The 14,727-nt window shown below is 35.6% G+C and overlaps 1 protein-coding gene and 1 long non-coding RNA gene across 10 annotated transcripts in view; one reads left to right on the forward strand and one right to left on the reverse strand.

Moving 5' to 3' along the window:
• Positions 1 to 14,727, forward strand: part of LOC149747281 (uncharacterized) — a 368,282-nt gene that overhangs the window by 204,138 nt on the left and 149,417 nt on the right. The window lies entirely within an intron of this gene.
• Positions 1 to 14,727, reverse strand: part of RNLS (renalase, FAD dependent amine oxidase) — a 322,501-nt gene that overhangs the window by 129,206 nt on the left and 178,568 nt on the right. For 7 of the 9 annotated variants that reach the window (XR_016388107.1, XR_016388109.1, XR_016388108.1 and 4 more), the window contains one exon: positions 11,286 to 11,342. The exons of the other annotated variants lie outside the window; for them this stretch is intronic. Coding sequence is in view for 4 of the 7 variants with exons in the window: in XM_089897872.1 (XP_089753998.1) it covers positions 11,286 to 11,342 (57 nt within the window). In the remaining 3 variants the exon portion in view is untranslated. The remainder of the gene's footprint in view (positions 1 to 11,285; positions 11,343 to 14,727) is intronic. 9 annotated transcript variants of the gene reach the window in all.

The following is a 14,727-nucleotide window of genomic DNA, read 5'->3' on the forward strand; positions in this document are numbered from 1 at the left end:
ATATCTAATTTATCCGCCATGTAGATTCAATTTCCAGAATGTATCTTGAATCAGGCTACTTCTTTCCATCTCTGCAGTCACCACCATTTTCTCCTCCTGGACCAGTGCAATACCTTCCTACTTGATTTCTCTAATTTCTTGCACCCCATCTTCTCCAACTTGTGTCCCCTTCCCTTCAAACCCATTCTCTGGATCATGACACCTTCATGCTTAAAATTTGCCCTGAGAATATAACTCAAAATCCTTGGTATGATTTGGCCCCAGTTTACTGTGCAACACTCTGCAAACTCACCACTGTAGCCACTGAGGCCTCATTTCAGTTATTAAAACATACTGCAGTCTTTCCAGCTGAAGAGCCTTCAGTACTGCTGCTCCCTATCTCCATATCATCAATGGCTGGCTCTTTCTCCTGTTTCACATAACCAACACAGATAGGGCTTCTCACACAACCTGTCTAAGTAAGACTTTCCCTTCCTTCTCAGTCATAGTACCTTTTTATTAACTTCTGGTGACTCCTGAAATTCCGTATGTTTTTATTTGATTCCTTGCTTATCATCTTCTTTTTATATGTCTTCCCCCTACTCGTCACCTAGCTCCATTAAGGCAAAGACCAAGTTGATTTCCCTCACCACTGTATCCCCAGAGCCCACAACAGAAGTATGTGGCAGGTAGTGTTTGCTGAATGAATGAATATCAGGGAATTAACATACCCTGTGTGCCATATCACCTATGCACTCATGGAGCCATGGGCACGGTACACTGTGTTTCCTGTTTGTGCCCTGTTATTTGTTAATTCCTGTTGGAGGTGTGAGCACTGATACAGCTGCCATCATTTGGGAAGTTTTGTGGAATCCCAACACCATGAATTCTGAAAAAGGGAATGGAATCCTATTTGGGTTGGGACTTGAAGGATATTATAAATTCATTCCCAAGGTCTATTAGTAGTAAACAATTGAAATCCATCCTGAAATTGGTGCTTTACCAAAGACAACTATTTTGTAGCATGTAGGAAAGTGTGAAATTGGTTTGCCTCCTAAGATCCATGTGCTGAAAGGCATTCATTCTTTTTTAGAGCTAGAAAAGTAGAGGTCCCCATTCCCCAACAGTCAAGAAAACTGCCATTTTCGTGACAATTTGTGGAGCTCACATTGGCCATGATAAAGCCTGTGTCTATTTTTGATTTGGAAAAGTTGTGCCTATAAATGATGAACACAATCTTAGCAAAATGAATCATTCTATAGAGATTTTAAAATCACAGTGGAATCAATGTCTTGGTCAATATATTGCTGCTTTAATTACATTCGTTTCAACATTCTGGTTTTGGGGACTTTCTTATCTGACCTACTGCAGGTCCCTTTGAAAATGAAGTTTACCATGGTGCCCTCTGGTGGAATCCAATCTGGACATTTTTAAAACTAAAGCCTTGCGCTTCCCTGGTGGCACAGTGGTTGAGAGTCCGCCTGCCGATGCAGGGGACGCGGGTTCGTGCCCCGGTCTGGGAAGATCCCACATGGCCACTGAGCCTGCGCGTCCGGAGCCTGTGCTCCGCAACGGGAGAGGCCACAACAGTGAGAGGCCTGCGTACCGCAAAAAAAAAAAAAAAAAAAAGAAAACTACAGCCTTATCTAGTGAAAATGCATCCCTCTATGTTAAAGAAAAGGAGCAATTCTAATCAAAAATGTCCACAAACTATAAGAAGGGTTCTGTTGCTATTGAGGGACTGCAAGAAATATATGTCTCAGAATATCTGTTTGTAAATTCAGGGATACAGACTGCAGGGGTTGCAAAGGAAAGGCCATTATATAAATGTATGTAATTCCAATTCCGTTAGAATGAAGGCTCGGAGCTACAGCATTTCACATCACCTGGCAACATGGAAGCTGACTAATTAGGTATTATATTCAGAAGGTCAAAAGAAAGTTGTAGATATTTCAGCACTTGCAACAATATTTATAAAAAAGTCATGAACCCAAAAGGGAAGTAGAATTTGGTTGCATTTTACTGAGAACCAGTGGAGATTCATTTCATAGGACTTTTGTTATTAGATTCCTCATCATAGGTGATAAAACCGTAACATGTCCATCAAAAATGGCAAAGGTTACAGTGTTGGTTCCTTGACACTGTTGTGACTGTGAAATTTAGTGACTCCTTCATAAAGCAGCTCTCACTTATCTCCACAAGGGGACAAAGTGAAGGTCTCTTGGAGACAATCTGGGTTACATATCACAGGAACCCTACTCAAGGCATCTGAGTACCAGCCAATTATAAAAAGATGTCAATGGAATTACAAAGCCTTTAGCTGAGGACTTAGGGTCTTAAGATGGAGGGAAACAGTGTTATTCCACATAAATCAGTTTTATATTTGTTCATCTGAATGTACTAAATAAAACTCTCATTTAAAATAAAAGTTAAAAAGGAAAAAGAAAACAAAGTGTTTGTGCATCTAATCCATCAAAGTGTCTGCAAATTATTTAGTGATTATTTCAGCATTCAGTATTCCTGAAAGGTAGAATGTAGGGCAGAGTAAACAGTGAATTGTGAATATAGCACACTTGTATTTGATCAGCTTGATGCTTTTCTTACTGGGGACCTTTCTTTGAAAGTTTGTGCATATCAGATTAAAACAAAAACAAAAACAGCTACTAAATCCTCTAAAGCAGTGATTTACAAAGGAGTGGTACTGCCCTCTAGGGGGTGTTTGGGAACCATTTTTGTCAGGAGGGTGTCTCAAAGTGTATAAATGATTATGTGGCTGTTACTGACATTCAGTTGGTAGTGACCAAGGATGTAAGGAGCAGTTCCACATCATGCTAGATTTTCCCACCAACCATTCATGTACATTAATAAAAAAACCACCTGTATGTAATTATCTAAGCCTAGGACCAAATTCAGTTTTACATAAAAACACCAATATGCAAGGTTTTAATATACACTGAATTTTTCGGAAATGTTAGTCCAATGTAAATTGAGGAAAGACTGTACTTTGTTTTGTTCGGAATTTTATAAAGAATTGTTCAGCATTTTTGAAAATTGTAATATCAATGGTTATATGTGGTATGTGAGTACTCTAAGAGCACAACCATAATCATTTCTGTTTGTAATATCCAATTCAAAATGATTGTACAAAGAGGTGTGTTTGACTCTTTCATTATATCTTCTAGTGTAGTTGTAGCCAAGCATTTTCTATTATTCATATGTTTGTTATATTATAATTAATTATATTGATAGTTTTGAAGTTATGTGTATTGGTAGGTTATATTATCCATCAATTTCATTTTAGGAAGTAAAGGGTACCATTAAACATTATTTGTTATTAAAAGAGTATGCTGGAACACTTGAAAGGATGCTCAACATCACTAATCATTAGAGAAATACAAATCAAAACTACAGTGAAGTATCACCTCACACCAGTCAGAATGGCCATCATCAAAAAATCTACAAATAATAAATGCTGGAGAGGGTGTGGAGAAAATGGAACCCTCTTGCACTGTTGGTGGGAATGTAAATTGATACAGCCACTATGAAGAACAGTATGGAGGTTCCTTAAAAAACTAAAAATAGAACTACCATATGACCCAGCAATCCCACTACTGGGCATATACCCTGAGAAAACCATAATTCAAAAAGAGTCATGTACCACAATGTCAATTTCAGCTCTATTTACAATAGTCAGGACATGGAAGCAACCTAAGTGTCCATCGACAGACGAATGGATAAAGAAGATGTGGCACATATATACAATGGAATATTACTCAGGCATAAAAAGAAATGAAATTGAGTTATTTGTAGTGAGGTGGATGGACCCACAGACTGTCATACAGAGTGAAGTAAGTCAGAAAGAGAAAAACAAATACCGTATGCTAACACATATATATGGAATCTAAAAAAAGAAAAAAAAATGGTTCTGAAGAACCTAGAGGCAGGGCAGGAATAAAGATGCAGACGTAGAGAATGGACTTGAGGACAAGGGGAGTGGGAAGGGTAAGCTGAGACGAAGTGACAGAGTGACATGGACATATATACACTACCAAATGTAAAATAGATAGCTAGTGGGAAGCAGCTGCATAGCACAGGAAGATCAGCTCGGTGCTTTGTGACCACCTAGAGTGGTGGGATAGGGAGGGTGGGAGGGAGACGCAAGAGGGAGGAGATATGGGGATATATGTATATGTATACCTGATTCACTTTGTTGTGAAGCAGAAACTAACACACCATTGTAAAGCAATTATGCTCCAATAAAGATGTTAAAAATATTAAAAATTAAAAAAAAATAAATTTAAAAAAAGTATGTTGGATAAAAAAATAAAATTAAATTAAATTAAACAAAAAAAGAGTATGTTGGGGTGATATTGAAAAATACCAGAATAAGGAACTCTAAAAACCCTCTCATCTATAAAAGCAATGAAAATACTGGCAAAAATTGTCAGAATAAACTTTTTTCAGAACTCTGGGAATTAACCACAGGCTTGCAGCAATCAGAGGAGCTTTTCTTCAAGGAAAATGGCTGAATATCAGTAAAAATAGATTAGTCTGATTTTACCTTGCTCTATTCCCATCACACCCCTTCCCAGCTCTGCAATAATCTTGAAAACCAAGAGCCTGCAATCATGGTAAAAACCAGCAGCCTGGCAACCAATGGAGGGCAATACAGGGTTAGAGTTCCTTCTAAGCTCCATTCCCAGAAAAATTGTCATTATTTGACCTGTCTGATAGTTACCTGGAACCACCAGAACACTGTCTATATTTAATTTGACTCAGAACTTACCCACTCACTGTAAACAGTCTTTTTCTCAGTAGAAATAGTTTTCTATTATTTGTAGAAAGAGGGGCAATTGTTTAACATTACAGCTGCGAGATGTGGTAGATAATAATTGGGGCAAATAACAGAAGCTTAAAATGAAAAGCTAGGGAAAGGCATGTGCATAGGGATATTTGAAGAGCACAGACATATTCCTAGTAATCCAGAAGGCCAAGCACATGCATAGAGATGTGACCATATCCAGGGCTAAGTTCAGAAAAGAGCTGAAAAGAATCTAAACTCTCACTTCTGCCTAACCTTGAGGCTCTGTGAAAACAGGAAGTAAAAGCTAAGGCAGAGCTGCTCACTGCCTGTTAGAGTGTTGAAGATTCTCCCAAACACACACAGAGCCTGGGGGGACTCATTGGTTCCAGGCATTTAAGGAAATCTTTGTCCAATCATAAGCCAAATGCTAAGCTAGCCAGCAGAAACTCCAGTGGCCACCCATGATGAAGAAATCAGACATTAAAAAAGTTAGTTTAGAAAAATCAACAAAACAAACAACAACTGAGACAAACCACTGGGAGGTGGGAGAATCTGATTTTTAAGAGTTGTCACATTATATTATTTAAAATGTAAGTTTTCAACACAAAATTAGGAGACATGCAAAGAAACAAAAAGTATGGCTCACATAGAGGACAAAGTCAGTCAATAGAATCTGTCCCTGAGAAAGCCCAGACACTGTACTTACTAGAAAAAGATTTAAATCAGCTATTTTAGTTGTGTTCAAAGAACTGAAGAAGATTATATCTGAAGAAATAAAGGAAAGCATAAGAATGACTTCTCACTAAATAGAGGAGATCAATAAAGAGACAGAAATTCTAAAACAGAGTCAAATGAAAATTCTGGAGTTGAGAAGTAAAATAATAGAAGTGAAATTTTCACTAGAGGGGCTCAGTAGAAGATTTGAGCAGGTAGAAGAAAGAATTAGCAAACTTGAAGATAGATCAACTGATATTATCAAGTCTAAGGAAGAGAAAGGTAAATGAATAAAGAAAAAATAAACAAAGCCTCAGAAACCTGGGAAACACTATCAAATTACCAACATATGTATAATGAGAATCACAGAAGGAGAGAGGAGAGAAAGGAGTAGAGAGAATATATAAAGAGATAATGTCAAAAACATTCCAAATTTGATGAAAACCTTTACACATCTAAGAAGCTCAACAAACTTGAAGGATAAAATCAAAAAGAGTCACACCTAAACACATCATAATAAAACTGCTGCAATACAAAGACGAAGAGAACTTTGAAGTGGCAAGAGAGAATGACTCATCATGTAAAAGGGATCCTCGATAATATTAGCAGCTGATATCTCATCAGAAACCATGAAGTAAGAATACAGTGTCAATGACATATTCAAAATGCTGAAAGAAAAGTACATCAACCAAGAATTAAATATTCAGCAAAACTATCCTTCAAAAATGAAGGTGAAATCAAGACATTTTCAGAAAAACAAAAAACTGAAAGAATCCATTGCTGGAAGACCTGCCCTATTAGTATGAGTAATACTAATACTTCAGAATAAAATGAAAGGTCACTAGACAGTAACTCAAATCCACATGAAGAAATAAAGAGCACTGGTAAAGATAACTATATAGGTAAATATAAAAGACAGTATAAAATATTTTTTGTTTGTAACACTTTATCTGATTTAAAAGACAGCTTTATAAAGCAATAAATTCTAAATCTGTGTTTATGTGCATGCAATGTAAAATGTAATTTGTATGACTGTAACAGCACAAAGTAAGGGGGAGAGAATGGAGCTATATAGGGACAAAAGTTTTGTGTACTAATGAAATTAAGCTGGTATTAATCCAAACTAGATTGTTATAAATTAAAATGTTAACTGTAAGCCCAGAGAAACCACTAAGAAGATAACTTTTAAAAACCATAGTAAAAGAAACAGCAAGGGAATTAAAATGGTACACTAGAAAATATCTACTTAATACAAAAGAAGGCAGTAATGGAGGAATCAAGAAACGAAAAAGACATTAGGAAACTAGTAGCAAAATGGCAGACGTGAATCCTACCACCTCAGTAATTACACTAAGTGTAAATGGCTTAAACATTCCAATTAAAAGCCCAAGATTGTCAGATGGTTAAAAAACCTGATCCAACTCTATGCTGTCTACAAGAGACACACTTTAGATTCAAAGACACAAACAGGTAGAAAGTTAAAGGATGCAAAAAGATATATTATGCAAAAATAGAACTGAAGTGGTTATACTAATACCAGAAAAAAGAGTTTAAGACAAAAACTGTTACTAAAGACAAAGAAGGATGTTTACAATAATAAACATATATGCATCTAACAGAGTACCAAAATACATGAAGCAAAACCTGCCAGAAGTGAATGGAGATATAATGGTAAGAGACATCAATCCCTCACTTTTAGTAATGTATAGAATAATCAGACAGGAGATCATTAAGGAAATAGAGGAAGTGAACAACACCATAAACTGATTAGACCTGAGAGACATACTGAACACTCCACCTAACGAAAGTGGAATAACACATTCTTCTCCAGTACACATGGAACATTCTCTAGGATAGACCTATGTTAGACAATAAAACAAATTTCAGTAAATTTAAAAGGATTGATGTCATACAAAGTATGGTCTCTGATCACAATAGAATAAAATTAGAGATCAATAACAGACAGAAATTCAGAAATATGTGTAAATTAAACAATGCACACCCGAATAACCAAAGACTCAAAGAAGAAATAAGGGAAATTAGAAAATACTTTTCCAGCTTTATGGGATGCAGATAAGCAGTGCTTAGAGGGAAATCTGTGTCTGTAAAGCCCTATATTAAAAAGAACAATGACCCCAAATCAATAAACTAATCTTCCACCTTAAGAAACTAGAAAAAGAAGAGCAAACTAAACCCAAAGAAAGAAGAAGGAAGAAAATGATGAATATTAGAGTGGAAATAAAATAGACAATAGAAAAATGACAGAGAAAATCAATGATCTACAGATTCAATATAATCTCTATCAAAATCTCAGCTGACTCCTTCAAAATTCATATGGGAATTCAAGGGACATAGACTAGCCAATGCAATCTTAAGGGAAAAAAAAAACAGACGATACACTTCCCAATTTCAAAACCTACTGTGGAGCTACAGTAATCAAGACAGTGTGGTACTGGCCATAAGACAGACATATAGATCAGTGAGATAGAACAGGGACTCCAGAAATCAATCCATATGTTATGACAAATTGATTTTGACAAGGTGCTAAGACCATTCAATGGGAGAAAGAATGGTCTTTTCAACAAATGGTGTTGGGGCAATCAGATATCCACATGCAAAAAAATGAAGTTGTGTTTTAATATAGGTTTTATTATTATTTAGGTATGGCAAGACCAACAGATCAGGAGATGATTGTAACAGATAGTTTGTTATACTCACAGATCCCAAGAGAAAGGGGCATGCTACATTATGGGGTACCAAACGAGGAAGCATCAAGTTCAGTCAGGAGGTAGAGGGAGAGGGGGAAATTGTGGGCAAGACCATTTATTGTGGTTTCTCTGGTAAGTAACAGGTAAACCAGGATAAACAGGTTTAGAACTGGCTAATTTGAATAATTTTAGCAGGCTCTGAGGCACAGGGGCTGTCCCTAAATTGTATGGTACATGGCCCTGGGGTAATTAAGACAGGTGAATAGTAGCCCAGAGTGTGAGAGCCTGATGAAAGATGTGGCTGAATGTATGGGCTTTGGATTGGTTGGTTTGCATTTGAAAGGAACACTCAGGGTTGAATTGTTTATTATCTCTAAGAATTGGCTAACCCTGGGTGGGGCAATTTTTCTAGGATCAGCAAGACCCCAGATGTTGAATCATCAGAATACAGAAAATAAAAGACATGGTTAATACAAATTGGACCCCTGTCTCACACCATACAAAAATTAACCCCAAACAGGTCAAAGACATAAATGTAAGAGCTAAAACAATAAAGTCTTAGGAGGAAACACAGGTATAAATCTTCATGACCTTGGCTTAGGCAATGGTTTGTTAGATGCTAATAGTGTAAGCAACTAAACTAACAATAGATAAGTTGGACTTCATCAAAATGAAAAACTTTTGTGCTTCAAAGGACACTATCAAGAAAGTGAAAAGATACACACAGAATGGTGAACTATTTGCATATCATATATGATAGACTTTTATCTTAAAAAAATAAAGAACTCTTATAATTCAATATAATAAGATAAATAACCCAGCAAAAAAGTGGACAAATGATCTGAGTAGACATTTTTTCCAAAGAAGATGTACAAATGACTAATAAGTATATGAAAATATGTCAACATCATTAGTCATTAGGGAAATGCAAATTTAAACCTCAATGGAATAATACCACTTCATACCTCCTAGGATGGTCATAAAAAAGGGACAATAACAAGCATTGACAAGGATGTAGCAGCACTGAAACCTTCATACTTTGCTGTTGGGAATGTAAAATGGTGAAATGCATTTGGAAACCAATTTGGCAGTTCTTAAAAAATTATACATAGTGTTAGATATGACTTAGCAATTCCACTTGTAGGTATGTACCCAAGACAATTGAAAATATATGTCTACACAAAAACTTGTATATGAATGTTCATAGCAGTATTATTCATAATGGCCAAAATATTGAAGCAATCAAAATGTGGATCAAGTGATGAATGATAAACAACTGATGAATGGAATATTATCCAGCCAGAAAAAAGAATGAAGTCATGCTACAACATGGATGATCCTTGAAAATATTACTAAATGAAAAACAGGCTGACACAAAAGTCCACAAATTGTATGATGCCACTTATATAAAATGTCTGGAATAGGTAAACACACAGAAACAGAAAGAAGATTAATAGTTGCCAGAGGTGGGAATGGGGAGTGACCATTAATGGGCATAGAGTTTCTTTTCAGAGTATGAAAATGTTCTGGAATTAGATTGAGGTGATGGTTGCAAGTCAAAACACAACCTTGTGAAGGTACTAAAAACACTAAATTGTAAACCTTAAAGGGTGAATTTTATGATATGTGAATTATATCTCAATTAAAAAAAGAGGACATTGGGTTGATATTAGTTTCCTATGGCTGCTGTAACAAATTACCCCAAGCTTGGTGGCTTATATAACAGAACTTTACTTTCTTACAGTTCTGGAGGCTACAGGTTTGAAATCAGTCTCGCTGGGCCAAAATCAAGTTGTTGGCAAGGCTGTGCTCTCTCCAGAGGCTCTAGGAGAGAAGCTGTTCCTTGCCTCTTTCAGGTTCTGGTGGCTGCCAACACAATGTTCCTTGACTTAAACTTGCATCACTCTAATCTCTGCCTCTGTGGTCACAGTGCCTCCTCCTCTTCTGTGTTTTGTGGTAAATCTGTCCCTGCATCTCTCTTATAAAGGCACTTGTGATTTGATTTAGGGTCCACCAGATAATTCAGGGTAACCCCTTCATCTAAAGACTTAACTTAAGCATGTCTGCAAAAATTCTTTTTCCTTATAACATTTACAAGTTCCAGGGATTAGAACCTGATATATTTAGGTGTCCATTATTCAGCATAATAAAGGGTTTGATTGAATTAGGAACCACCAATCTATAAGATCACAGCTCCTTAGAATGATGTAGCGGAATCCCAATTTTCCTCCACCCTCCCTTTGCAGCTTTATCTCTTCCCCTTGGATTCTCTGATCTAGCCACACTGAACTTTATGCCATGCTTTGTCATCCTTTCATGCCTTTGTGTATATTGCTCCCTCCATAAACATACTCTCCTCTCTTTGTCACACTCCCAATCTTTCAGGTCCTTATTAATGACCTCGCTGTAAATCCTTTCACAGCTTCTCTAAGAAAAAGTGACATCTCTATCCTCTTTACTGCTATAGCACTTCTATTTTGACACATATCACTTGGTATTTTATTAATCTGTTTACATATTTGGTTATCCTGCTAGACCATGTTTCTTAAAGCAGGGACAATATAATGTTAATCTACATATGTGTTAAGCAAAATGCTTGGCATATAAAAGGCATAAAAACACATGTATTTTGAATGAATGAGTTAACAGTTGATTATCAATGGTCATTGTAAGTACCCAAGTAATCGCTGCTCATTAAGAACAGGCTTGAATTAAATTTTACTCATTCAGGACTTTTGCTGCTTGTGGAAATATCCTGCTCTCTCAATTTTTGAGAGTTATCCCAATGGTTCTATGTGACCTAGATTTGTTTGGAAGAACATTTGATTTTTTTTACAAATATGGATATGTAAATCAAATTTCTCAGTGTGCTATTTAATATAATTTCTTGAATTTTACTTCTTGAATATTATCATATTTAAATAGCATTCAATCCTGTCCTTTAACAAAATGTTTTAATTTTCCTTCAGAAAACAAGAATTCAAATTATTCTAGATGTTAAATTCCAGGACTCCCCCCAACTTTTTTCCCTCTTTCCCCATCACCCAAAGACTACCATTGACTTGTAAGGTAAATTTTACCTTTAGGAGAGACATCAGTTAGCAGAAGTGTACTTCTGATTATTCTGAGAAAATAAACTGAAAAATCAATGCAACAAGAACATAAATAAAAATCAACATGCTTTCCATAAACCAGAAGGATATAAACTCTTTCTAAATATAGTAATACCAAATAATTTATCCATTCTCAGTAAATTAGCCATAATAAATATTGAGACAGGTTTTTTAATCATATATTTGGAATTTGGTCCCAGAAAATATTGGAATAGTTGGACAGAATTCAAATACCTTTAGCATTCACAGTCTCAGACTGTCAAAACACCACACACTGGAATGGGGGGGTCTAATTGAATGAATTCTCTAGTAAACTAAAAGTTAGGCAGAGATTCTTTTTTCCTGATAATTCAAGATTCTGCATTGCTCAAGTATCATGATTATCATGAGCAATTCTCTAACAGTTCTGCTATAGGATAAAAGGTGTCAGAGATATAATTGAATATGGCCAGGCCCTAGGAAATACCATATAAGATGGTGTTTTGCATCACCTTTTTGATGTTGATTTGCTTATTTTTTAAAAGATAATGCAGGGAGGATTCTGGGCAGATACAGCACAGAAGTAATTATGTTCTATAAAAATAAAACAAGTAGGGTAGGAAAATTAAAAGCCTGCAGACAACATCTCAAACAAAATGAAGTGACAAAGTATCACACAAATCCTCATACATGGCTGCTGAAACCGGGAGAGTGCTCTGCATAATCCAATTCATAGTTAGTGCAAAGCATCTGTGATTCATTAGATCTGAAGGTGATGGACCCATCTGGGCCATATAAATTCTCAAAATTAACAAACCAAAGCTACCTAATAAGACAGAGTCTCACACTGTAGAGAAAGTTCTGGGAGGAGAACCCATTGAACACACTGGAGCAAAAGGATAGAGGAAAGAAAAGGGCCAGTCAAAAGTGGGATAGAGAGCAGAGGAAGCAGATCTCAGAAAGTATGAGGACATATTTTTGATCACACCTTTCAAAAGAAGGAGCTTCTCAAAATCTATTTTGCCTCACACCTCCCTTCTCAAAGTATAGGAAATCTCATTCACTGAAACTAAGCAGAATAAAACTGTTCATACAATGTTCTGTTCATACTGTTCATACAACAATAAGACAAATGAGAAGAGGCAGAATAATTCCCCTACAGATGATACAAACAGGCCAGAGAGTTATATGATGGAAGTTCCAGAGGAAGAAAACCAGAGCAACGAATAGAACAAATACTAAACATAGTTTTTTTTAAAAAATATGATCAAAACTATATATTGAAAGAGTGCATCACGTCCCTGGAACAATCAACCAAGAACAGCCATTGCTGAGATATATTCAAGTAAAACTTTGGGACTTTAATCGTCTTAAAGCTAAAAGTTTCTTTAAAAAAATAAATCTTTTGAGTATCCAAACAAAAAGACCAAGTCAATTATAAAGAAAAGAAGCTCAGATTATTATCAGACTCTTTGATAGCAATATTTTATGCAGAAGACAATGGGGTATCACATTAAAACACTCAAAGGAAGAAAAATGTGAGCCACGGATTTTATAACCAGCCAAAATGATTTTCAAGTAAAAAGGCCATATACAAACTGTGATGAACATTTGAGAACTCAGAAAATATTAATTACCTACACTTTTACTGAGTAATGTCTAAGAGAAGAAGGTTTAGATAAGCAATTATTGAAGAGATATTGACACAAGTAATGATGAGCAGCCCACTAGTTAATGAATTGAATTTTCCTTAGAAATAATCTAGCCAATAGACTAAAATATCACATTTTAAAAAATCTCTAATGAATTAATGGATCTTGGCAATGATCATTAATAGTCGACAAGAGCTTACCTCCTGATAGAAGAATACGGTATCACTTACTAAGTGATCTTCTCTAAATATGAATCTGAGTATGATCTGAATATGATCAACCTTCTCTATCTACCCATCAATTTATAGGAAATACTGGCTTCACATGAACATGTTAAGTAACACCATGGAGAAGCATTCAGCAAAATGCAGACTGTAGAAACTATAAAGGATAAACAACCCCTGGTTTCCTCAACAAAAAAAAGGCAAGGGAGAAAAAGAAAGGATTAAAAGGAACTTAAGAGACATAAATCTATTGCTCATATTGCAATTGCAGTTATAGTGTAAACTCTTATTTTGATCTCGATCAAACACACAAACTGTTACGCATACACAGATATGAAAATTAGGGAAATATGAACATTGACTAGCTATTTGATAATATTAACTAATTATTGACAGGATAGTTGATATTTAGAAATTATTGTTAATATTTGTGGGTGTATTTAACTATTGTGTTTATGGCTTTAAAGAAATTCACACTGAAATACAGATAAAACAACAAGATGCCTGAGATTTCCATAAAATAATTGTGGGGGACATGGGGACCTAGATAAACAAGTATGACCATGTACTAATGATTGCTGAATCTGGATTCACTATTCTACACTCTCTACATTTATATACATTTGCAGATTTATATCATAAAAATTTAAAAATAAAAGTTCAGTGGGGAGAACCTATTTTGATTAATTGAAGAGTGCTTGTAGATTTTTTTTTTTTCTGGCTAACTGAAACACATAAAGTCTTCCAGTATAACATAGGATAGAATTCTAGTTTGTAATGCCTATACTATTCATTAGTAACATTGTGTAATTTACAATAAAAGCAATTTTCTATTAAATTCCTTCAAATTTACAATTTCCATACCTTTCTCATTTGGCAGTCTTACTTGGAAACTTTGTTAGTGTAACATAAGGCAGGTTTAAAGGCTTCAGTGAGTTGTAGAAAGGGCATGCAACCGAGAACCGTGTGACCTTGGTTTCTGCCCTGCCTCTGCCCCTGGGAATCTCTGTGACCTGGCACAAACTGTTTAACCATTCTAAGTCTTAGTTTCATCATCTGTATAATGGAGGAGTTGGACTTAACCTTTTCTGCAGTTCAGACCTCTGTTATCTCTATTTTTTTTTTTGGACATTTTATTCTGAAAAACTATGAAAGGATTTTCCTAAAAACAGGAAGGAGTTTAAAACTATTTTCTAAACCCTTAAGTCATGGGCCAAATAATATTCAAAATGGAACAGTAATTTACCCAGAGAAGGAAGCATAATTTTGAATTAGAGAAAGGGGAAAATTCAACTCAAGTTTAAAGAGAAAAATCTGAAGATCATAACAAATCCTGATCTTATCAGGAAGAAGCAAACTGGTGCTACAACGGAAAACTCAAGCTTGATAACACAAGGTACATAAGTAACATAGTAAAGAGAAACCATGAGGTAACCTGGACACTTAACTCAGCATCACCCCAATTCCATCTAGTTTATTCTTGGGTAATTTTAGTAAAATCCAGTATACTTGGGATTATCCAAAACACAAACATACAAGCATTGAAAGGGTTAC

The sequence above is a fragment of the Delphinapterus leucas genome, chromosome 16 (genome assembly GCF_059928025.1).
Source record: "Delphinapterus leucas isolate spDelLeu-1000000601 "Yukka" chromosome 16, BTC_Dleu_Yukka2, whole genome shotgun sequence".
Lineage (NCBI taxonomy): Eukaryota > Metazoa > Chordata > Mammalia > Artiodactyla > Monodontidae > Delphinapterus > Delphinapterus leucas.